A 27,788-nucleotide genomic window follows, 5' to 3' on the forward strand; every position below is an offset into this window, starting at 1 on the left:
TGATTACAGTATACACAAAACAAGTAAAATCAAGATATATAAACCCACTGATGTGTGTCTGTTTTCCACACCAATTGTCAAAAGACATGTGCTCTATTTTGAAATATCTCAAGAAAAATCCTGTTTTTTTTTTCTTTTCTTTTTTTCATCATTTGACAAGTACGAAACCAGACAGACATGCAGTGGGAGTGAAATATGAACAACAGATTCATAAGCACCTTGATATGTCGGGTGTCCTGGCTACTTACACGACGGTCACGCTGCATGGAAATTGTAGAGACTGTTATACTGATATTTACTAACCATCTACCCTTGTCTTGATTTAGTGGTCTATAAATGTAAAAGTCTTTGATCCTTTATTAACTACTATGGCTTGAAAAGTGGTCTACTACCATCAAATATTATAAACAAAAAATATAGTGTATTCATTATGTTAATTATAGGATGCTGACACGAGATCCCTAAACTTTTCTGGAGAACACGTAAAAAATCTGAATGTTTTTAACATCACAAAACCCCAAAGAGTACTTAATGACATGAGCCTAACAGAATTTTCTGATTTGAAAATTTAAAAATAAAATGAAACTTGGTAAAATACCTATCAAAGTAAAGTGAGAAAGCGTAGTCCTAAGCTATATAGGGACGAATAAATATCCTCCAAAAATAAAAGTAATTTTGTAAATCACAAAAACAATTGATATTTAATGTATTGGATTACAGATAGAAAAAAATAATACAAAATTCTGTGTAGCTTCGTTCTGCTCTTTCTGCACACGGTAAAGGCCTTACTTGTATGCAGTCACTTAGATAACCATACAAGTTATACATAAATATCTGTGAGAGAGAGAGAGAGAGAGAGAGAGAGAGAGAGAGAGAGAGAGAGAGAGAGAGAGAGAGAGAGAGAGAGAGAGAGAGAGATATCTGTTAAACCTAATTTTCAATATCTACTCATAGTCTTAGTGTAGCAGTGCCTTCATATAACTCGGATTAAAGTAACTGCTCTTTTCAAGGATATATATTTGTTTTCAAAATCTATGTAATGTAACTGACATAACGCAAGTAAAGTGTTCTGAACAAAAACCCTACTTTATTTTAACATGATATACTTGGGATATATTCCTAAATTGAAGCCTTTTACTTGAAGCAAAGTTGAACTCCTACAGTTGGACCTAAGTTAACAGAGCCTGAACACTTTATACGATCTTTAGCAAATAAATCAAGGAAAACAGTAATGTTTCTTCAACTTACCCCATTCATTATCAATGCTGATTCACGTACGAGGTCACTTAGTTTGGAAAGGGCAGCGTCTACCAATGAAATCTTTGTGTAAGGTCGTAAGAGATTCTCCTCAGCTTTACTATAACCAAGGAACAGAAACACGCCGTCTTTCACTTCATACTCATCTGAAAAAGAAAGAAATATTGATTAAAAACGCTCATATATAATATTTAAAAAATGAATGATGTCATGCATTGGAAGTCTTTCTATAAGCACGTACAATTGTTATTTTCAGATCACTCATTCGGAGTCCTGTTCACTTGTGAAATTCATTATAATCTTGTTAAATACGTTTGACTTCAACTTTTGTATCACCTACAGACCATATTACAATGCAACACTACCTTGTTGAAGTCACGTGGCTTCAATGGTGGATATCATCACTTCAATTTCTCTCATGTTCTATGAATTTTCTTCCATCCTGATACCCATATATTTATTCTTCCTTACCTTATTCCAAGACTGCTAGGTCCGACTCTTTTTTTTCCCATTTTTTATATATTTTGGGAACGTTTTTATTGATCCTAAATTTATAATTCATCTGTTTAGCTGCCAACCGACACTAAATTAAACTTACGCAAATACGAAAGTTACCCATAATATTGGGGTAAATAAGAAAGAAAACGAAAATTTTGTCGTTCATTTTCTAATGTTATTTACGTGTATAGAATACCGATTGATTTATAAATGTATACATCCATTGAAAGCTTATTTATTCAGCTATGAGGTAAAATATATAATATTGTATATGAAATAACTCGATTATAAAATAACACTTTAGTAGAGCTTTCTACACTTTTCCCCATATTGCAACATTTGACCTTTATTTCTTATTTGCATATTTTTGGAGATTTTTTTTTACTGATGTACGTAAGAATTATTGTGAATCTATTTAGTTGTAAAATGACACTATTATGGCCACCCTTACGTATATAACAAAGTAACCATATAGTCCAGTAAATAAGAGTTTTAAGTTTGAAAAAAATACTTCAAAACGTTATTTAATAAGTTTCAATTCTTTACTATATGCAATTTTCTGGGAAGAAAAGTTTACCAAAATTGCTGCTGGGCAAAAGTGGCAAAATGGCAAAATCCAAAATACTTGTCATGGCTACTACCGAAATCTAATTTTCATTTTGCCGACTGTTCTTTATAATATAATATTTCTTTGTACATATGGTTTGGGACGCAAGCAATAAAATACAGTGTATCGTATAAATCTTATAAAAATCTTATTAGTCATTTATGAAAAAATCAATATGGCTTTCACTTTTCCATTTTTGGTTTTCAAAGAATATGCATTTTTAGGATTGTTACAACACGGAATAACGTTCAAAAACACATTTTATCAGATTTAATCAACATCTGTACTGCCACCAGCGTTAAAGCAGGTAATTCCTTTGCAATTCCCAAAAGCATATGAAGAGCTAAGTCCATTTTTTTCTTGCAGGAGCAAGTGCTTTTGTCATAGTTTCCCAAACAATTGCACTTGATTATTTTAAGAGATGACGGGAAAGCAGCTTGATCCATTCTTTGTAGTTTTAGAATATGTCCCTGTTAAGTGTCATAAAAATCCCAAACCCATTTGGTGGAATTCATGTTATTTCCAAGCCAGACCTGTACTTGAGGGTAGATACGCCTACAATGGTATCGTGTTGCATCTATAGTTGCTGGAAAACGTTCAAGTGCGACATAGCTTGAGCTTGCAACCGCTTTCTTACTGAATCTCGAAGCTTGTGCCATGTCCAAAAAATAGTTAGAATTTGTTACCCACATCCTTGATTTCTACTAGTTTTGTGAGGCATGACAAAATGTTTTCGATAACCTTATAGCGATGACCACTTATCAAGAGCTGATACTTCAACGATCCTCTATAACTTAGATGTTTCACATCCAATCTTTGCATTGATTGATTGATTTAAAGTTTTCTGGCATCCTGACATCTAAGCCAGTCATTGCATGAATGAACAGCAGTGAGTGTGCAAGGTCCGTTCCAATCGTTTCTTTCAGAATAATAATGCATGTGACCTTGGATATCATCTGCATATAAAGTATATAATAAAGTGTATATATATATATATATATATATATATATATATATATATATATATATATACATATATATATATATATATATATATATATATATATATATATATATATATGTATATCCTTATGTACTTCTTAGAAGTAATGATGTAGAAGAAGCACAAGGAGATCTGTGCCCTCACCAACAACAGCAACTGGTTAAGATGACGCAATTGCACAAACTGACTGCAGTATATTACAGTGCAATCATCATGCGCAGATCAATTTGCGACCTGTATATCATGTACTTTTTTCCATCTCTGTTCCAAGGACATTGATGCACTATTACTTATTTCGTTGATTCGCCAGGAAGGATTTCTTCATCTTCATTTGCATCTTAAGCTCAACTGCTACATCTGCACTCATTTTTTTCCAACTCTTCTTTGATGGGCTTCATCCTTGATTGATGGACCACTTTCATATCCATCAAAAGATACCAAGTTCTTTGTAAAATGATTGTGTATGTATTTGATGTATAAATTAGTGAGATAACCATATGACACAGACATTGGCCCTGGCAGTCGTTGTAACAGTGCACCCCTATTAACTAGATATACTACATCAGCGGGTATTTCTTTAGTAATGCATGCGGGTGCTTTCTTGGCAAAAACATTCTGTAGAACTCATTTGTCAGCTTGTCACATCAAAAGGTTCTGATCAAATGGTGATGTTGGATATGAACACAGTTTATACTTGAACAGAGTTTGAATGTATAAACTGATGATGCCATTGTGACTACTTTTTTTTTTCTTTTTTTGTAAACTTGAACGACGTTCAGACTTTCCTTCCATAGACCATACAATTTGAACACCCAGGGCTTCTGTAAAGTCCATATGGACAAATTTGTCTGCAACTATGCTAGTTGACAAGTTATATAATTCTGTTCTGTTAGTTATAAAAGGGGTTCTCTCAATCAAATAGTCAAGGATGGATTGGTGTAGATAACCTTTCCCTGCAGAGCGTCACCATGTGTATGTTGTCAAAAGTTTTCAGATCATCAATAGTAACATTCATCCTCAGTAATGATCATGTTATCACTACTGGTGAGACTGATGCCATTTGTCCCATATCATGAATTGTACCCTATCCATCAATCGCTCTGGTTGTATAATCAATGTTCTCTGCTTAGTACTGGACTAATGAATCATCTACATCATTAATTACTCCTGTATTTGCAAGGTTGTGCATATGAAGAACAGAAGCCCAACTTGTTGAGCATGTCAACTAGATGACAGTAACCATATTTAAGTTCCAATGTTACACCAAGAGCTACTTGTTGTAGTGGCAAATAGGAATGTAGAAAAGTTAACCCCATTATAACTTGTCCTGCGGCATGTCCTTAAACTTGCATGTTTTTATGGTCTTTCTATGTCATTCTATCCCAGGAAATATTCTTAGCTCGTCAATTTATCGTCTTCCTTTCCTTCCCCTGCTTCTTTCGCAATATTTAAGTGCCCATCTTGTCATTCATAATGTCCATTTATTAACTGTCATTCTCATTATATGCCCTGCCCCTATCCATTTCTTTTCCTTACAAGTTGTTAGAATATCTTCAACTTCAGTTTGCTTTTAGTATTGCTCTTTTTCTGTCTGAATGTGGCAGCGACTAGTATTGTCATCCTTTAGAGCAAATCCATTGTTAGGAGAGATAGACTAAAACAAATATATATATATATATATATATATATATATATATATATATATATATATATATATATATAATATATCTAAATATATATATATATATATATATATATTTATGTATATAAAGTATATATATATTTGTATATATATACATATATATGATATATACAATATATATATATATATATATATATATATATATATATATATATATATATATATATATATATATATATATATATATATAATCTGCATATGTATTGGTAATTTATTTGAAAACCACCTAGAAGGAAACCAACTCAAACTGAAAGCAATTCAACATAAATCTAGTTTGTTTTTCCTATCCATGTTTATATATTGTAGAAAATTGAGAGCTAGAGCATAAAACCTCGAAAATATAAATTAGTCCTACCTATCGGGGGTCTGACACAGATGAAAGACCCGGAATAGCAGAAACATTCTCCGCGGTCTGCTTGATACGCTGGGGCATAATGGTTGAAAACAGCGAAGTCTGTCTCACATGCACGGGCTTCCACGCATTCTAAGACGCTGCAGGCTAGTTTCTCCTCTGCGTGACACAGGCACAGTTCGGAACATTCTTCGTCTTTGTAAAAGCGCTTCCCCCATCCTTCTTCGATATAGTCTATAGTGTTTCCACTGGAATGGCGTTTTTCGCAATATTCTGGTGGCAAGAAATTTGGATCATGAGTTTGGGAAAGAACCTCGTTATGGATATAACTGTTTAACTGGAAGTTTAACCTCTCTTCAAAAGTACATTAATCAGTTTAAATGAAGAGAATATAAATAAATAACTGTCAATCAACTTACTGGGAGGAAGAGTTGTCGGTGCCGGAGTAGTGGTAGTAGTGGTAGTAGGGATGACAGGTTGCGTTGGTGGAAGAGGCTGAGGTTCCCATCGTGTAGGGGCGTAAAAAATGGTCGTGTTCAACTTTGGATGGATAACAACTGACCCCTTGGAGGGGGGCCCGTGGTCTCCACCATTCTGTTGCACAGGTTCACTGATAACACCGGTGATGATACTGGGAGTGATAACGATGCTGGGCGTTGTTGTTATCTCCTCCTTTGTTCCAGCTAACATTTCCCGGTGGTAATCAGTTTGTGCCTCAACTGCAAAGAGGATTATCATTTAGAAATGTAACAAATAACTAATGCTTGTTCAAAGAATAACCTCCATATTTTCTGCAATACTATACCTATTCACTGCTTGGTAATTATATGGTATAATAATGTACTTCTGGACAAAGTTCCTTTATAACTAATGAGAAAATAATAATAGGCTCTTATATGTCATAAAAAGTTTCCCAGGCTACAGTAATTCAGTTTCAATAATTGTAATGTTTAATAATATATCAAACAGCAAAATTTTCTATTCATAATTATTTCTTCAAGGTTTTAAAATCAGAACTTCACAGATTATAAAAAAATAGTTTAACAGCCTAACTTGAATAGAGAAAAAAAAAATTAAATTTATCCTAATTTTTTTAATAAGGAATAAAAATCTTAAAGCCAGCCAATTCGTGCACAGAATGTGATAAAATCTGAAAATACTAACCAACACATGGGTTAAACCAAAGAATTCTTTGCCAATCTAAGCAAGTATATGTTTCCATGGGATCAGGCGCAGAGCAAGTGCACAAATTGCGCAGCTGGGTACCGAGAATACCCAGCAATGCTCTCCTGCATTCGGCTGTAGACCCAGCACAGCGTCTCGTATCGCTGTCTACTGCACACGCCTGTTCATAAAACTCTAGACGATGCCTGGTGAAGAGGAAAATCTTATCTATGAAAGTGGTGACCTTAGCAATAGGAACATTTACTGGGAATAAATGTAAATTATAACTACAAATGACAAGTTAATTTGGTTAAATACATATTTCGAAGAAGCAGCATAAAATATAAACGAAAAAACTAACCCTAAAAAAAGAATAAAAGTAGAGGCATGAAGAAGGAAAATTGAATTGGGGTTTAAACTGACCTGCAACCAGGATCTTCCTTGCACGCTGCAGCTAATCGATTGCAAAGCATTGGAACTTTCCCAGCAGGTTTACGTGCACACGATGGGTGAAGCTTTTCCTGCGCACTCAGGCATTCGTCTGCTGTCTGACTGCTTTTTCTGAAATAACGAAATAACAAAAAGTTGATTAACATTCCACTGAATCATGATAATCTACATATATGTATAAAATATATGAGCAGGCATACATTAATATTTTTTAAGGTACGCTGAATGACGGAATACATTTATAGTATATAGGAACTTGTTTGTCAGTAAATATAAGAGACATATTTTACGTACATTCATTTTTTATATAAATATAAACTTTTTCAAAAATTTGTCCCTGTAAAAATATCGTGAGAGTTAAGAATTCTTTCCGCAGCCATAATATATAGAGATAAATTTAGCGTGGCGATATAATCTTGTCCCATTAAACTCATAAAAGTTCGGTGTAAATTTTCAAAAGCTGTCATAAAACCTATACTTACAATTCAAAAATCATAAAATGAAATAAATCACTACATATGCAATGAAATTTACTGGTGAATAAAGAAATGCAGTATAAAATGCCTTCAAAGTCCTATGAAAGTAAAATGTAATAAACATTATTAACATATTCATCAGTCCCATTTACATTGACAAAAATTGTGCTTAGAAATGAAGAAAAAAAATAATTCAGCTTTATCATAAATTCTGTTGTCAATGCCACCAGGATGAATCTCGATAGGCGCAACTGGGAACGATTTACAGCAATAAGAATTTCACATTTAAGCACAAAGTCTACATATTTTGAGAAAAAACTGATACTCGCATTTACAAGTTTTTATTGCATTTTTGGAAGCAAGCCATTCGTTTGGAATATTCATATATTCTACGCATTCACTGTGAAAGGTAATCATTCTTACTAACATCTAGACGAGTGTGTTTGGAATATCATATTGTGATATAGGTTTAAGCAGAGCTTTAAAGGTTTTAAAGGCCACTCATGAATGGCAAAGGCAAGGGACAATGATATTGTCCTATCAAGCAAGGAAATGCCCTAATGACTGACCGTATTAAATATGATCAGCGCCCAAGCCCCCTCTCCACCAAAGATAGGTCCAAGGAGGACCAGGCAATGGCTGCTGATGACTCAACAGATAGACCTATTGACTCTGCATAACCACAAATCCTTAGCTCACAAGGAAGGTGAGGTTGCAGCGACCAAAGAAACTAACGACTTTGCGCGGGACTCAAATCCCACTCTGGCAATTACCAGGCAATGACGCTACCATCAGGCCATCACAACCAGAGGTGTGAGCAATGAGCCCAGGGAACACACATTATACAGTAGGGGATTCACCACGACCCTATTTGCGGTTCGTTTTCAAATTCCAATGTTTTCATTCACAATTCCTTTGCTATTTTTAAACCTTATTTTTTTGGAAGTGCGACCACATTACTTCATATAAATACAAAACGCTTAAGTTGATTTATAAATTTTCCTTTCCCGATGGTTTTGCCATGAGGGCATCAGGGTGGTAGTCAATGGCCAAATACTTATTTTTCGAATCTAGGATCGACAAAGCTAGACTTGCCACTGATTTTATGGTAGATGATCTTTAGCATGCCTTTCGAATAATTGAAATGAATTGAATATAAAATTTAGGCCTTAATCCAAGAACTGGGGCATCAAAGCCCATTTAGCACTATATAATACAAATTAATCAATCATACCCATACACTCTCACCATTTGGTATCATTTCAACCTATACAACCAATCACATCACTTTCATACAATAACATCTAAATGTGAAATAAGAAAGGATTAAAAAGGATAAAATAAATAAATTAATAAAATTATTCAAATATCATGATATAACCCGATACTCAGTATAAATTTGTACAAGTTTAGGGTATTACAATTCTCCCCCAGTATATCTCTTTAAGGTTTGTCCAGGAGTAAATGTGTCCACTGAAGATTAAAAACAGGAAAATCGATTAAAACATGTTTAATATCCATTGTTGACAGCTTTGTATAATATAAGTCGGTACCCAGTGTATATCATTCATTAGTGGTTAGAGTAACACTAAATTTTAAAGTCTGTCATATCCTTTCTACTATTATTTCTCATCGCGGCAACATACAATTTGAACGTCGACCCTTTACTCAGTTCATGTAGCCAGAAAAGATTTCATCTTACGTTTAGGGTTTTCGGGGATGCACGAACGTTATCCTTCTTTTGGGTCATTCATTGTTTTTTTGCTTGTTTTGCTATGTCGTGCATCCCGTTTACCCCGGTGTTCTCATCTTCATTTCGCCCACTTTTGAATTTGTTATGATACCGTTCTTTGATTTATTGTTAATTTGTTCTCATTTATTTCCTTTCCTCACTGGGCTATCTTTCCCTGTTGGAGCCCTTGGGCTTATAGCATCTTGCTTTTCCAACTAGGGTTGTAGCTTGGCTAGTGATAATAATAATAATAATATGCTGCTGGAAATGCTTGGACCATCTTTGATTCGTTGGATTGTACTCTACACTTCTTCTCTTTCATTTTGAAGCATTTTTTTTTATTTCAAAAATCGTTGTATTCCAAGATATTTCCTTTTGGCTCCCGACGTTATCTCTCTCTCTACCATATGAACGTGTCTCGTTTCCCTGATTAAAATGGTAACTTTGCTAACTGCAATTGATTTCACGTAGGTGCACATTCGAAACCAATACTTGCCACTGAAGTACTTCATTCATGAGGCGAGCAAGCATATCAAAATGTTGGATAAGGTCTTCTGTTACTCCAAAATGCCTCTTTGGTCAAATTAACTGTTTTAGAGCTTGGTAGGTCATTCTAAAGTTTGCTTGGTTAAATCCACCTTTTGTAGGAAACCAATCCAGAGCAATCACTATGTCTTTAGTTATAATAGTATTAATACCTGAAGTTTTAGATATTTAGTTTAACTATAACTTGCATATTGTTATCCTGCATCAGCAATTAAAAGGGACTTTCTCATTCAACATGGTAGTAATAATTTAGACCGTTCAGAAAGTATCCTACTTGGCCATCTATCATATGCTTTATCCAAAGGAACTTCCATTGGCGATGTGCCTTTCGTGTTAGTGCTTACTGCTTGTTCTGCAATATGAAAGGATCAATATTTTACTGAAGTGTGACAATGTCACACAACCCTGTTGAAGAGATTTTTAATTTCCTATACAGTAAAACTGGAATTCCCGACATCGTTGTGATATTAATCATGATAAGTTAAAAAGTGAATGTTGAACACTATATACCTTTCCCTTATACTTTGTTACCCATTTACGAACTATTGTTTATTTATATACTCATTTGTTTCCTGATTAATGTTTGCATATTACGTAATTTGAAATTATTTTTTCCTTTTGGGATCTATTATTTCTGCATCTATCAATATAATCTATCAGCTGTCTACCGTTACCTACCACGACATTCAAAGGTCCCCAGTAGACGTTAGATGTAGTAATAATGGTTCTCAGACGGGATATCAATACTCCCACCATATGTGTTCATTGCCCTGGGTCATCAAGCCAATCATGGACTTGCATACCTTGCCACATGTCTGACATGTCACATGAGGATTCGGGGCTGTGGGGACCTCTTGTCTAGCATGTAGATGCAGCCTTTTAAGGCAAGATGTGCTGTGTGATTCTATTCCAAGCAATAACCTTGTTATTAACATACATTTTCCAGTCCAAACCATACAATTGCTAACGAGGATTTTCAGGGTTATTTTTGGAATTCTAAATTTCTTTAGGGTTAACTTGGCTAGGTCTTTGTATCTCTACTCAGAGCTGCAAAGTCTTCAGTAATCGTTTAAAATTCGGATCTCGTTACCAATTAACTGACGCTTGGTGTGAAATTTGATATTTCCAAGCGAGATCCATAATATTTTGCAAACGGAAAATGTGAAAATGTTCCAGTTGCTTGAGATGGCGTTGATATATAGTCAAGGTCTTTGCACTATAGGGAAATGTTGAAATAACTGCTGCTTTACATACTTGAATTTTAGGGGTCAATCTCAGCTTTTTTGTTCTGAAAAACACCGATTCTCGGCTTGTCAAATGCGCGTGAAGCCCTGTTTATTCTACCCTGCTCATTTTAATAGATCTCAGTGGCGGATGAAACATCGCTACCAGGATATTTAAAAAAAAGAAAAAAAAATACACTGCCCACAATGTGCAATACCCACAATAAAGACAAACACATTTTGATTTGGTTTAATTTGTTAAAATATGACTTCTGTTTATATGGTATTTATCTGTACGATAAATACCCGATATATTGACAATAGGGTGTTCAAACTTTGTTGCAAGGAAGTCAACCAATTTTCATGCGGTTTTTATTATGGGCATAACTGTCTGATATTGAACAGGCTACCATCCATTGCCTTCTATTTGAGCACCACCTTGTTCTCTGTGTTTGCTGCAATGGTCATTATTAAGGAGATGACCAGATTAAAAAGGACAGAGGCTAGATCATCACCTTCCTTTGTTCCCATTTCCACAGGAAAGGATGGGGATTCAAAAACCGTCAATACAGAATATTGCTTCTATTATAGAATTTAAGAGCTGAAGCAGTTCGAGAGATTTGTAGTAACTCGCCTGATTTGCACATATATTCCATAAGGGTTCAATAGGCACCAAAGGGCACCGTGACAAAGGCCTTGGTAAAGACAATAAATACTATGTTAAGTCTTTATTTGGCTCTCAGCATTCCAACTGCTTTTGCCTCAAGAGCAATAATCAAGTCACCAGTTGCTTTTTCCTTTTAAAAACAACATTGAGTTTCTGGTAGCAAAGACCCAGATATATGTTTATTAAGTGCAATAGCATGACTCAATGTATTTTACCAGCTTCAGAATGAAAGAAAATACTTTGGCTGTTGTTGTAGTCGCTTATAAGGGGTTCTTATAGATAAGAATTATTCTGAAGTCTAACCAGGATTTAGGCATTTGCTGTCCCTTACATATAGGGACAGACGACTTTGCGCAACTTCTTTTTGTGAGGGTAACCCCAGTGCTTGAAAATTTCCATTGGAATACGATAAAAAACACAACGTTTGCCTTTTGTAATGCTTTTATTGCAGTCAGAATTTCTTACAATTCAAAAGCTTGTAAAGATCCTGGATAATTGGTAAGTTAGGAAGAGCATCAATAATAGACTCGTCAGTGGGGTTATAATGGTTCAGTTTAGCATGGAAATGCTCAGATTGGCAGTTTAGAATCTAGGCTCATTCTTTCAGGATGGCTGAGCTATCAAGTGTGCTGACTGGATTGATTTTTTCATTAGACCTATAAACGGACTTGATGACATTATAAAAGACTTGCATTTTGTTTTGGCCAACATAAACTTGAATTTCATTAACCCTTTCTACTAAACACCAGTTTTGAAACACATGTATTTGCCATTGTGCCTCCGACCTCATGTCCCTCCATCTTTTGAAAAGTGCTGTTGAGTGGGGATTTGCAAAATATGTTTTGTGCGGTTTATTTTCGTTCAAGTAATTATGGTACTGTAAGAATTATCCTCAAACCGGTCTGCATGAGAGCGCTTAGTGAAGCTACCTGTTGCTTTTGTAGCAACACATATCAGTTTGCAGAACTTTTTCCATCTAATATAAGTTAAGGAGGAGGCCCTCGGGAATGTCAGAGCAAAAATGATCGCTTGTTCCCTCCTTTTCTGTGCAGCAGTTATATTTCTCAGACACGACATCCTTGCGGATTTAAAAACAGATTTTGTATTTAAAGATGGATCTCACCAATCGATAATCTGTCCAACACTGCCTCACGCACGACTCTACGGTAGTTATGCTCTACAATTAGTGTGACTTTGCCTGGTTATGATGTAGTCTGCCATGTGCCAGTGCTTGGATCTTAGATGCATGCACATGTTTTTGAGCTTGTCTGAGTTGGAATAGTGTGTTTGCAATAAAAAAGATCATGCACAGTACATAGAGGGAGTAGTCTGAAGCCATTAACGTTCACATGTTCATTCTATTACAAAATAATTGTTCAACATTTTAAGGTCCTTATAGCTGGTTTCATATGAATCCATACATCTCTGAGCATCAGTGGGAGCAAGTGCAGTAGAACATTAGGAAATGGGGCAATACTAAGAACTGAAGAATTAATAGTAAGGTAACAATTGAACACAAGTTCAGTCCCACCACAACAAAAATAGTGGACAAAGTAACATCAGCAATGGCAAGTTAGAGAGTAGAGGGCTGACATGGTTCTTAAAAGTGTTAATGGGCTTTGGTAGATTCTAAATCTTGAGATCCCTTAGGTTAATTTTTTCCCAAAGGGCTAAGAAAAAAGTTTCTGAAAGTAACCCAGGACTGTCTTCATTACCTTCCTTCTGAAACACTTGGATCTGAGACTTATCTGTGATAATCTACTCCATTCCCATTAATTATCATTACAGGGATGGAGACTTACCAGCCCAATACCCCATTCAAATTCAACTTCCTCTCTCAAGAATGTTAGGGACCTGTGGCATTGCTTTTGATACTTCTAAGAAATCTAACATGATCAAGGATAACCCTCTGTTAGCGGGCTAGGACTTTAGGCGTGGTCATTTTGGTGTGTAAGTTGTTTTGGCTTCAGATTATTTGGCGTATTGTTAAAAAGGTACCTTTTTGGCATTGGACTTTTTAGCGCATTATAAAAAAATTTGCTACAAGTAATTTACTTGTTAAAAGGGCGTCTCTTTTTAACAATCCTTCTAGTAATTACATCTTTAATTAATTTTGTTAATTTTTATGTTATTTGGATTTAAAACTAATTGACACTTTAGTTATTTGGCCATCTAATCATTAGATAATTATATGACTTGCTATGAATATAAACAATGTGATTATAAAATAAATTGATACTATAATATAAGTTTGTTGTCAAAAACTTCCCTTACTCCAGTATCATTTACATTTTGCCGGGAGTAATTGGCTTGCCATGCATGTAAATTGAAGTGAAGCACTAAAGTATAAATCAACATGTTTAATTCAATTCAAAATTGTGAACTAGGCCTCGCAGGCATTCTAGTGGTTCTCTTGCTTTATAATTGGATACTATTCTCCGTATTCTTTCATATACCTGTAAATATTTGTTCAGCTTTTCTTGTAGGGTATGACTAGGTATTATATGTTCATAATATGCATCTCTCACTTTTGCACTCTCTTTATTCCGTCAATAAAGCGACAAATTGTAGTATGATATATTCATAATGAATCATAAATTCGACGGTGGGCTGCCTCATCCTTGTTGGTTGTTTTGTCATTTTGGTAAAGTTCGCTGATAAAGATTCCACGTAGCCTCTGGAAAAGGGGGAGGGAGTCTCCCTCGTCTTTTTCTGTTTGGCTTACCTATGTAACTATCCTTGAACCATTTTAACGATTCCTGAAGATCATCTGTTAAAAACTCTGAAAGAACATCAACATCTACATCAACATCTCGTATGTCTATGTAGGCCACAGACAAAACACAGAGCCAATATCATTTTAGTTTTCGGAGCAAAATCTGCATCAATATTGTAAGAATGTGTCATTATCAGACTCCTGAGATGCTTATGTAAGTTATGACTTAAATGATAAAAACATCCTTTTATTTCTGTTTTTGGAAAAACTTCTTTCACTGCATTTCATTTTAAATATGAGGTGTTAGAAATATCGGAGACTCATGGCGTCTATTCAAGTGGTCGCAACAGAAAATCAAGAGCTCTTCGCTTCTGGTACAGACTTTGTAAATTTTGTAATTTTCCGGGTTTTGAACATCAAAAGAGATTTGATGTATTTGCAGTACTGTAGCCTGTTGCCTTTAATTTAACTTTCTTCTTATAGTTCTGTTACTATATTCCGGCGAACTATGACTCCATAAGCTACCTGGGATGCATTTACTAAAAACATTTTGAAAACAGACTATGTACTTATCCTCTAAGGTCTCCCTTGCTCTGCATTTTATAGTGGTTTTATTCTGAGCCACTTCAACTGATACCGCCGACGGACCGTGACAGTTAATCACTTTATCGCTTGCAATCCTGTGTTTCTTGTTATAATTGAAAATTTCCCTCTAAACCAATCAGTGCCCGAAATTTCTTCCCCCCTCAGTACCATTGGCTGCTTTAGTTCAAACAGTGAAAATAAGAAAAATAAAAAGAGAGGAGTAACGGTTTGCTCTTCGCTCACTCTAACCACAAGGTTGACATAGAAAAAATGACCCCGAGTGTCGATAGTGCCTCTCGTCCCTCCACCCCTCACATACAGAACAATTGTGTTTATTTTATCAATTCTCGCTCTAACAACAGCGATCCGGAGTCCATCACAGATGTCGTGAGAAATCTTTTCTCGGAAGAAGATATCACAATTGCATATGTCTCGTGCAAAGACTATATGCCCGACGGCATTCGGAATGATCGAAATGCAAAGAGCCTGACTTCTCAGAAGAAAATCTCTTTCATGTCAACATGGCTCAAAACCACAACAAATGTTACCATTTGCGCGGATAACTCATACACCCTTCCTCCTGCCCAGCCAGCTGACCTCAATATAATGACTGTACATAACATTGCAGTAAAAGCCTTGGGGTTGTCAACTTCGCTGTCAAATACCTCTGAAGATCTCTGTAAAATCCCTGATGCAATCGCTGCAATGAGGCAGTGATGCAGTAGTGCAGCAAATCAGTGATGCAATCGCTGCAATGAGGCAACAAATCAGTGATGCATTGGGTCACCAAATCAATGATGCCATCGCTGCAATGAAGCAGCAAATCAGTGATGCAATGGCACTGCAAATCAATGATGCATTCGCTTCAATGGGGCTAAAAATCAATGAAATAACAAATCAAATTGGAGAGTTGAAGGGAAAATGTAATAAGTTGAATGACCCCACGGACCAACCCCAATTAATACATGAACTACCCTCATCTGACCCCACGCCCACCTTGGGCCCACAAAACACCATCTCTGGCCTGCCGGATACAGGGCCAAGGATCTTTACGAAGCAAACACCAGTCTTGGATACCACCACTTCCCCCTCCCCATCGTTAGACAGAAGAGATTCAAGCGAAGTACCACCCACTCCTACCTCTCCCCCCTCCCCCCTACGACCGACTCATATACCAGAGCGCTAATGTCAAATGCCCAAGAAGACGACGAGGGATGGCAGACCTCCCGGCGAAAGACAAAGTCCCGACCCGACCGCAACCGCGGTCAGGTCAACCAGCATTCATCCGGGAATATATCCCCTCACCACCGCCCAAAGAGATGCCACGTCGTTGTCCACAACCTGCATTCCTCAGTGACTGAAGATGCCATCAGGCTACATGTTAGGAAATTAACAGGATCAGACCCCCTCATTCTTCATAGCCTAAAGTGTGAGGTAGAAGGTCGAGTTGCATACAGGGTTTCCTGCTTATTCCATCATCGGGAGGTCCTTGTAGGTAAAAACTTTGGCTCTGAAATACGTGTGTCCTTTTATAATCTTAAGAGAGACCAGCCTCCCCCAGGGACCCTAAACGCCCAAATTGATCTACAACAATCAGCCTCACCAAGCAACGCCCCGGCACCTGCCACACCCACACCCCCTGAGATTTCTGCTCTTATCTCCAAAGGTCGACGAAATTCATGGAGTCATTAAGTATTTTGTCTTGGAACATATACGGGATCAAGCGGGATTTACCTGTTCTTAATGAGTTCTGCAATGATTTCCGTGGCATTATTGCACTGCAAGAAACCTTACTCCTCCCCCATGACCTGGCTATCAGTGATTCGGTCCATGTTGATTATAACAGTTTCTCTGTCTTGTCGATGGTTACCCACGATTACATCATTCAAGGTCGTCCGAAAGGAGGTCTCTCATTTCTATGGCATAGATCTCTGGATAAGTGCGTGAAACCAATCACGTATCAAACTGACAGACTTCTCGGCTTGCAAGTAACGATCGAAGGTAAAACCATACTAGTGATTAATGCATACTTCCCCTAGGAGTGCCAGTCAAACTTTGATCAGTATTGTATATTGCTAGGAGAAGTTCAAGGTATTATTAATGATACCTCCGCTGACCATGTGTGCCTAATAGGAGACTTTAATGCGCACCCATCTAGACTATTTTATAATGAATTACAGCGTCTCTGTCTTCAACAATCTCTTCAAATTAGCGATGGTGCCATCCTGCCTCCTTCCTCCTTTACTTATATGCAAAACAGAAATAATATGTCCATCACATCCTGGCTTGATCATTGTATTACCACTGACCACCTGCATAGCTCTATCACTGAATGTATTATACGATACGACCTATTGTCTGCATTCGATCACATACCCTTACAGATCACATTTCACACACTCTCCCTCCCGGCGGTACCCATCCAAAGGGAGAGGCTACCATCCATCTCATGGGATTTCTCCAACCACCAAAAATCCACTGCATTCAAACGCTTATCTGAAAGTAATCTCCGCTCGATAACTCAACCTGCTGAAGCCCTGCTCTGCAATAATCCCAATTGCCGCGACGAACAGCATAAAACACAACTAAAGGAATTCTACGTAAATATAATAAATGCCTTACAGAGCTCGGGAAGAGTCACGTTTAGACTCTCTAGAGGTAACCATCGAAACATACCTGGTTGGAATGACTTAGTTAAAGACCACTATGCACACTCTCGAGAAATGTTCCTTCTTTGGAGGAACGATGGTAGCCAGAGAGAAGGTCCCCTTGCTCTACAGATGAGGCAAGCGAGAGCCCAGTTCAAACTTGCTCTTTGTCAATGTCGTAGCAACGAAAATCAGCTCCGAGCCGATGCATTGTCCAGAAAATTGACCAACCATGACTTCCCCCATCTCTGGAAAGATATTAATTCACTAAACCCAAAGTCAAACAAATTATCCCAAAGAGTAGGGGATGCAGTTGGCGAAGAATCCATCGCAAGAATGTGGGGGGATCACTTTAGTACCATCCTAAATTGTATAAATGACCAAGATACCCGAAATGAAGTGGATACTCTCATCAATGTCAATATGGATTTTCAATATAGTGACCGTATCTCCCCGAGTGACGTGTGCGAGGCTATCAAGAAATTACCTAGTAACAAGGCACCCGGCTGCGATGGCCTTCCTGCCGAGGCTTTCAAATTCTGCCACCCTATAATTTATATCCTATTTTCTGCACTATTTAATGCCTGTATATTACACCAATATCTCCCCGAAACCCTTCTACTTGTCCCCTTAATACCTCTCATAAAAAACAAACTGAAGGATGCCAGTGACCCAGGAAACTACAGCCCCATCGCCATCACAACAATTTCATCAAAAATATTTGAATCTCTTCTGTTCCGTCGCCTTGCACCATTTCTCCACACCGCAGACAATCAATTTGGTTTTAAAACTAACCACTCGACTGACACCTGTATATATATTTTAAAGGAGTTATTGAATTTCTATATATCCTCGGCCTCCCCTGTCTACTTATGTTTTGTAGACGTGCGGAAGGCATTTGACAGAGTAAACTATCTGAAACTCTTTTTGAAACTACGCAAAAGGGGGACTCCTCTATATCTCATCGGTATATTATACTGTTGGTTCTCAACACAGCAGTTCTGTGTCAAATGGGGCAGCGTCCTATCCCAGCAATTCGGTTCATCTAACGGTCTCAGGCAAGGAGGCATCCTCTCACCATATTTATTTAATGTTTACACAGACGATCTGAATATCAGACTGAATTCACTTCCCATTGGTTGTACAGTTAATGGCTTTACCATAAATAACCTTTGCTACGCTGACAATATGGTCCTCATCTCCCCCTCTGCCTAAGGCCTACAACGTCTTATCGACACCTGCAACGCATACGCTAATGAACATGACATAATCTATAACGAATCGAAGACAGTGCATGTCTGTCCTTCCTAGAGCGCTCCGTTTCGTAGAAGATCCCCATATTTTCCTTCAAAACCATCAGCTAGCATTTGTCAATGATTTTCCTTACGTAGGTCACATCATTATGAAAGATTTAAAGGACACATCTGACCTTGAAAACAGGCGACGTAAATTGTGTTGTCTAAGGAACATGGTAACGAGAAGATTTGCCTTCTGCCGCCAAGATATAAAAAAACTCCTATTTCAAACCTACTGCTATAACATATACGGCTGCTCGCTATGGGCAAACTATACGCGTGAATCGATGAGACGTATCACAGTCATTCACAATGATATCCTAAGACGCCTCACCAATACCCCGAGGCACCATTCAGCTTCAGCGATGTTTGTTGAAAATAGACTGGATAACCTAAAAACCATCATTCGTCGCTCTATAGTAAGTCTCACCTCCCGCCTACGATCTAGTGAAAATCCCCTAATTCAAAATGTGCTTGCAAGTGCAGCGAGAATAAAATCCAAAATGTGGGAAACCTGGAATACGGAAGCGTCAGTACAATGAATTGTATTCACTAATCTTTGATAGTGTGGCTATGCCAAATCTTCATCACTAAATAACTTTGGTGTGATACCCAGTAATGTTATGATAACGTGTTTTTTTATGTTACTTCTCTGTTGTCTGGATGTCCTGTATTTCCTTCACACCACCTGCTCTGTGACTAGATTATTTTTTTTTTCCCAGTGTTCTTTTATTATTCAAGCAATTTCTGTTCCAACATATTTATCATTGTTATCTCCATTTTTTTTTCTCCCTCTCTTTTTGTTTTCTGATATGTATGTTATCATCATTGTTAAGCGTTAATTCTATTTTGATTTTGTTACCCAGACCTTAAAACTCTGTGGTCAACTTGCTAATTGATGTTTATAATATATCACTGATATTATTGCATATCTCATCTTTTTTTTTTACCGATGTCAAAAGTGTAAGATCACTGTACCCTTATTGTAACTCTGTATATGGCTTTTGCTGAAATAAAGATGATTATTATTATTATTATTATTATTATTATTATTATTATTATTATTATTATTATTATTATTACTTCATTTATTGTGGGGATTCTTCCAATACACATATTCTTGGATTCACCTCTCCAAAATATGATGGAGTTATCATGTGCAGAACGTGTGTCGAATACGTAGATATATCCGTTATATGCCAACTTGTCCCTTCCTCTTTTCCTCAAGATTTCACTAGGCATTATGGGCTCTATACTATAACGAAATGGTTCAGCACATAATATAACAGATCTTAAAACTGAGCAAAAAGATGCGAAGTTGTAGATGTATGCGTGTATGTAAGTAACAGTAATAATCTAATGGTTAAATTGCCAAATAACTTAATGGTCTACTAGTTTTGATTCCAAATAGCATAAAAATGAATATAAAAAATGTAGATGCAAAAAAAAAAAAAAAAAAAATTACGCCGTAATGTCCACAGCAAAAGGTCCCATTCCGCCTGTTAGCCAAATTCTTTCTTATGTCTTCTTTCCTCTCTTATTAACTCAATGAAAGCCTTTTACCAGACACCATTTTCTGTCGTAGTTGATGGAGAGAAATCTATTCCTTTCCTTACCTCTATTAGAATTTGGGGATCTGATCTCTCGTTTATTTTTTTGTTCTTTTTATCAATGACCTCATTTAAATGTCCCTTATTCCAGCTCATTCATATGCAATTTACAGAATATTCTAACTTTAATTGTATCTTATAAAAGCTTGTTCTCAATATTGCTTAACTTTGCATATTGTGATTTATGCAGAACAAGATAGCACCTTTGTAGCAAATATTTTCAGACCAATTTATTCTCTTTCTGTTAAAATTCCTTCTACCACCAAACACAACGTATTTTCCTTCAACTCTCAGAAACAATGTTTAAGTAACTGGAAATTGAACCCCTCAGACGTATTGATATTTTAAGTTCGCATACAAATATCATTATGCTTTCGAACAGCTGGCATACCTTGTCAAGAAATTGGGGAAGTTTCTATACATGCCTAATGTACTCATAAGAGTTCATTCAGACTGAGGTGGCACTTAGCTATTCATGAATAGAGATTTATTCTTTTTTATATATGTTTGAATCAAAGGCTTTGGATATGAGAATGTGACCTTGCTCTTACTTCCAGCTTTGATTCATTTAATTATTGAAAAGTAAACTTGTCCTCATAATCCACATCGTCTGTAATCCAGACACTGTGAGAATGTCAAAGATTCGAGGGCCAATGTTTGCTCAACCTCATATCATCAAATACTAGTACAGTGGCTATTTCATAGTTTTAGAACATATGTCCAATAAAATACACCTTTCGAAGTTTTATTTGGGCAGCATAACTGTCTTGGCTTTGAACCATAAAGAGAATCATATTGTCGTGGACTTTCATTTTGTAAGATAATACTACCTATTGTTTTTCTAAATGACTAAATTTCCCACCAAATTATCAAGATACGCAACATAAAGAAAGTAGGCCACGGTTCCCCAATGGGAATTCGGATGGTGTCTCTTCCTGAAGACACACATTTCCATATGTATTCAGATGTCAAGCCTTCTTAGAGGACTTACTTTCAGACTGTAGAGATCCTAATGTTATAATCATCCTTAGTACCATTCCAGATATCTTATACGGCCTGTAGTAATGTTAAGGACATGGAGTACTAGCATATTGATAAAAATGAATGATGCTATAAGTGAACTCGAAAGAAAAAATTCCACAAGCCAAGGATACAAGTTCTTTCTGAATTAGCTGAACTTCATCAAAAATAAAAAGTCTAAATTTCCCCCTCCCAATTTAAGTCACAGAGGATACCACACTACTATTGAAAAGCTTAATAGGTAGTAGGTTGGCCAAGGAACCAGCCATCCGTCGAGATACTACCGCTAGTGGGTCCTTTAAGTGGCCAGATAGTACTACATTGGATCACTCTCTGGTTGCATCTCATTTTCCCTTTGCCTACACATACACCGAATAATTGGGCTTATTCTTTAAACAATCTTCTCTTTTCTCACACACCTGACAACATTAACGTAACCAAACAATTCCCCTTCACTCAAATGGTTATTTACTACACTGCAATTGTTCAGTGGTCACTTTTCAATTAGTATTGGTAGAAGAGACCGCCACCTGACCACGTTTATACCTCCGTACGGGAGATTCTAGCATTGCCGTGGCCCGATGGGATTTTCATCGACAGGTGATGCATACTGCCTCCATGGAGATATAGCATTATAAGGTATCCCCAACTCTGTGAAGGTCGTAGATGACATTCACCTTTCCAATGAGGATCTCCCTTCCCACCTACAACACGTGCACCAAATGCTGACCAAGTGCCGTCAATACGGCATCACTCTCAACAAAGAGAAATTCAACGTAGCTGCCCTTAAAGTTAATTTTTGTGGTTATGTCTTATCTTCCGATGGTATTGCAGCAGACTCAGACAAGGTATCAGCTATATGTGATTTCCCTACTCCGTGCAATGTCACAGACCTCAGGTCGTTTATGGGTCTCATCAATCAATTCGCCTACTTCACTCCAGACATCGCAGCATCAGGACAGTTCCTTACCCAACTTATGAGCCCCAAACGCTCGTTCATTTGGACGCCTGACCTTGAGCAAGCATTTAAGAAAGTCAAGACAGCTCTGATTTCACCACCTGTTCTAGCACCCTTCAATCCTGCCTTGCCCGTGGTTCTACAAACAGATGCCTCACGCCTATACGGTCTCGGCTGTGCCCTACTTCAAGATAACGGCCGAGGTCAAATGCGTCTCGTCCAATGTGGCTCTTGTTTCCTTACAGATACAGAAACTCGTTATGCTACCATAGAGCTGGAGCTACCTGCAGTCACTTGGGCTATGGCTAAGTGCCATCTATACTTATCTGGACTTCAATATTTCACCTTAACGACGGACCATCGTCCTTTGATACTGACTCTCAACCACTACACTTTGCATGTTATTGAGAATCCACGTCTACAATGCCTCAAGAGGAAAGTAACTCCCTACATATTCACTGCAGTTTGGTGCCCAGGGAAACAGCTCTGCATAATGGATGCCCTGTCTCGCTCCCCAACCAGTCGCCCCACACCTGAAGATGAAGAAGAGTGCACCACTTCGACTGCACATGTCAGGCGCATCATTGCGAGCATCGTCACTTCTACTAACAACCAGGCAACAAGACCCATAATCAAAGAAGATGAAGATCTACAAGGAATCCAAAATGCTGCATCTCAGGATCACAACTACAGTCGTCTCAGCCACTATGTCTCCAATGGTTTTCCCACCAATTGCTACGACCTCCACCCTTCCGCCCTCCCCTACTGGAAGCTACGGGACAGCCTTTATGCGGATGGAGAGTTAGTACTATATGGACCCCGGATCATCATCCCTATAGCCCTCTGTAAACACACCTTGGATCGATTCCACGACAGCCACCGAGGAATTGAAGTTACTCAGCGTCGTGCAAGGCAGATAGTGTTTTGGCCAGGCATCAATCCAGATATAAAAAAGTAAAGTAGAAAGCTGTGATGCCTGCCAACAGCTTCTCCCCAGTCAGCGAAAAGAACTTTACATGTGTGACGATCACCCATCCTGGCCCTTCAAAAATGTGTCAGCTTACTTCTTCCACGTAGCAGGAAAATCCTTCCTTGTTATTGTTGATAGACTTTCAAACCGGCCTGTAGTTGTTCCCTGTGGACGTGACACAACTGCAGCCAGAGTTACAAGAATGTTCTGTGTTTTCTTCCGCGAGGTTGGTGTCCCACTCCACTTACGAACTGATGGAGGACCCCCATTTTCCAGTAACGACTTCAAGCAATTTGCCAATCGATGGGGAGTTCATCACATCATCACTTCTCCTCATTACCCCCAGTCTAATAGTCATGCAGAAGCTGCAGTGAAAGCTGTAAACCCCTTGTCCTCAAGACTGCTCCATCCAGGAACATAGATTGTGATGCCTTCGATAGAGGACTGCTGGAGCTTCGGAATACACCAACCCTGCTGGATGTTCCCCCCCCCCCCCCCCGCACAAACTCCCTATGGCCATCCTCTCTGCACTTGTGTTCCAGCCCACTCCAGATCATTTGCAGAGGAGTAGCAAACTAAAACTGAAGATTACGACTGTCGTGCTGCTGCCAACACCGACCAGGGCATGAGCATTTACAATTCACATGCCCGCCCTCTACCAAAGCTCACCATCAGCCAACGAGTCAGGATACAGGATGCAACAACGCTTCGATGGGACAAGATTGGTATTGTGATGGGCGGTGGAAGGTCAAAACAGTACTAAGTGCGTCTTCCTAGCGGTCGTGTATGGTTTTGAAACCGAAGACATTTACGCCCCGTGGCTGATATGAGAGATGATACCTCTCCCCAATTCCCTGTGTTCCCTTGCTCTGGCCAGGAAAGAGGGCCATCATTCTAATACTCTAATACCTCTCGTCGTTCACCTCGACTAGATCAAAGGAGTTCATGTTCTGCTCGAGACAGTGCTACGAGCGTAAAGGGGGAGGGAGGTGTATAGATATGTAATATTATATTGTACAGAACTTGTATTACGTACAGTTTACAAGTATTTATGTACTTTGATTTTATCATTATTTAGTAGAGGAATAATATTTATGTTTCCATTTACCTTTTCACACTATAAGACAACTATTTCATGTGTCCACACTGTTTTTCTTTCCGCCACATGCATAGTCAGTCTTTATCTAGTGGTCCTTGTAGTGACAAGCATGGAGTTACCTCCCACTGTTTTTACATTGATGTCCTTATATCTTTAATATACAAGATTTTTAAGAACCTACAAGTTTCATTTGTCACCTCTCATTCCATTTATTACATGGACGCACGTGGCAGAATCCCACACAAAAAGAAGTTGGGAAGACAAGTGGAATAGACGGAGCAAGAACAGAGGTATAGTATAAGACTTGGAAGTGACTGCAGTAGGAGCAAAGGGATGCTGTAAAAACCTATTTGAAGAACCTACAACACAACTTCCCTTGTGTATAAATTACTCTACACCTTTACTTTTTAGATTTCTAAATTTGGCCCTTCACTCCACATCTTTGGATGTAACTTTACTGATCACAGTTTGGTCTTGTTAAGTAGACAGTGAGAGTACAACTGTAGTACTTTCGTACCTTCTATAAATGTACTCGCCTACACTTCATGTTGAATGAAGAGAATACGCTTACTAGGGAAAATCATTGACAGAGTGCTTCATTTAGATTATCTAAAACAATAAAGCAGCTCATGGAACTTGCTTATAAGGACATTTACTTGAATTTTCAGATATGCAAACAAGGCCAATCACTTATGCCATGATTATTTTGTGGAAAAATCTTACATTCTTAGCCTCCTCGAGGAGGGCAGTCACTGCACAATATTATCAATGTAGAGAGATTGGGTCTATTCCTAATCTTTTAAGAGAATGCAGATTATAAACTAATTCTCTGAGGAAGTTTCAATGAATTAGTTATCCAAAAGAAAACAAAAGAAAAATGGGTGTCACTAACTCGAGAAGTCAAGTCAATTATAGGAAAAAATAGTCTCCCCCCCCGGAAAAAAAGGTTTAATTCCAGCATGTAACCAAGGACTTCATTCTTTCCATCTCTAAAAAGTCCGATTTTAAGAGTACAAATTCAATTCTAAGAACAGTATATCATATCAGAAGCAATACCACCCTATTAGAAATTTCAAACTTAGTACTTTATGCATTCCAAAGAAAGTGTGTTCCACTTTCCCAACCTATGCAGTGTAATATTCTTCTGCCATGCAATGTTTCCTTATCATTTAGAATTAGGAGTAGGGTTATTCTTATGTGAAAGGTCTCCATAGGTAAATAGGTAGAGAACACATTCATTAAAAAAAAAAAAAAATTCCACTCAGACAGCATATGCTATGTCTATGCCTATAAAATGACACTATTGATGTTAGTCACAAAAAAAAAAGAAAAAAAGAAGAAAAAAGAAAGTATGTATGAATGTTGTGGTGAGCCACCAACGACCTGGCTTTACCAAAGGCATTAAAATTACCTATCATTATATTCTGATTGATTCTTGATTATTAATCACTTTGGTTTAAAAAAGCTATTTATAAAATTAGACCAGTGCTAATACTACCTAAATCATTTCTTTTATCGCAATAGTTTTCAATATACATAATGCCAAACTATTTCTTTCTCTCCCTCTCTCTGTATTTACTTGTATGTCTGACTTTCTACTAACTTCGTTCCTGATCTGCGTCTATTGGACCTAAAGGTCTCATTCTATAAAAGGAGTTAGTCTCTAGAGAAGTACTTTATCACACAAGGGTTTCTTACTGGTCCAGCAAGGAAAGACGACCTTGCTTTACTGTCATACGTATTAGTGTTAGGAAGGTTTAGGAGAGAGACAGGGTACCTAAAATAATATATAAAACTTGTGTAAGTATGAATATATATACATACATACATGCATATATATATATGTATATATATACATATATATTTATGTATATATATACATATATATGTATATATATACAAATATATGTATATATATACATATATATATGTATATATACACATACATATATGTATATATACACACATAATATATATATATATATATATATATATATATATATATATCCTTTTGTATAGATACTCACGCGCACGCACACTTCTATTGTATAAGATATACATATATATATATATATATATATATATATATATATATATATATATATGTATATATACAGTATATATGTATAATATATATATATATATGTATATATACAGTATATATGTATAATATATATATATATATATATATATATATATATATATATATATATATATAGTTCACACAAATTCATAAAAATATAGAAGTAAGAAGTTAAACGAGTGTACTCTCAAGCTATTTAATGATACCAGCCAATATCTTTCTATCCGTCAGTCTGTCAGTCTCTCTCTCTCCCTTCATATATATATATATATATATATATATATATATATATATATATACATATATATATATATATATATATATATATATATATATATATATATATATATATATATATATATATATATAAGTATAAGTTAATAATGATAGTGTCATTTCATTAGATACTTTTCTTTATAAAAAAGTGGCATTTTACTTTTCATAATCTTATTTCGTTTACCAAAAGTTCTCCATCCCATACCTATACTTCTTTTAATTTCGGTCATGTCCTGGGGAAACACTGTCTATCCGAAGTACATATATTCATTAACAATCTCTAGAGGTTCGTCCATTACTCTTTATTTGGTTTCTCTGTGCTTTTTTTATCAAACATGATCTCAGATTTACTCATTCATTTTCAGTCCTACATTTCTGCTCTCTATTGAAATCTTCTATCCTCTTTTGCAGTTCCTCACATGATTCACTAATTAGACTTATGTCATCTGCAAATCTGCAGATTATAAGATATTCCCCATTAATGTTATCCATTTTCCCAATCTAAATTCTTAAAAAGTACTTCTAGGCTTACTGTGAATAATTTAGGAGAGATGGGGTTTCCCTGTCTACCTTATTTCCCAATCAGAGTTTTTTTTCACTATCTATATGTAGTTTTAGGTTTGCTGGACTTCCCGCACAGATATCATCAAATGTCCTAACATAAGATTTATCTATTCTTTGTCTATGAAGAGCTTTTATTTCTGCAAAAGTTTTGTCAGAACCAAAACCTTTCTCAGTCAATAAATGCCATTCATAGTGGTTTGTCTTAATCAGTTGATTTTTCCATTAGATGGTTAATCACATGAATATGGTCAGTTGTTGAATACTGCTTCATCTTCTGGTTGATTAAA

The 27,788-nt window shown here is 36.9% G+C and overlaps 1 protein-coding gene across 5 annotated transcripts in view; it reads right to left on the minus strand.

Moving 5' to 3' along the window:
* LOC137641535 (uncharacterized) overlaps positions 1-27,788 on the minus strand; it is a 749,997-nt gene that overhangs the window by 12,968 nt on the left and 709,241 nt on the right. For 4 of the 5 annotated variants that reach the window (XM_068374188.1, XM_068374187.1, XM_068374186.1 and 1 more), the window contains 6 exons: positions 7,007-7,144; positions 6,584-6,789; positions 5,839-6,138; positions 5,423-5,692; positions 1,249-1,403; positions 219-260 (listed from right to left, as the gene is read on the minus strand). In XM_068374188.1, coding sequence (XP_068230289.1) covers positions 219-260; positions 1,249-1,403; positions 5,423-5,692; positions 5,839-6,138; positions 6,584-6,789; positions 7,007-7,144 — 1,111 coding nt within the window. The remainder of the gene's footprint in view (positions 1-218; positions 261-1,248; positions 1,404-5,422; positions 5,693-5,838; positions 6,139-6,583; positions 6,790-7,006; positions 7,145-27,788) is intronic. The other variant, XM_068374185.1, reaches the window with a different exon arrangement.

The sequence above is a fragment of the Palaemon carinicauda genome, chromosome 5, assembly GCF_036898095.1.
Source record: "Palaemon carinicauda isolate YSFRI2023 chromosome 5, ASM3689809v2, whole genome shotgun sequence".
NCBI lineage: Eukaryota > Metazoa > Arthropoda > Malacostraca > Decapoda > Palaemonidae > Palaemon > Palaemon carinicauda.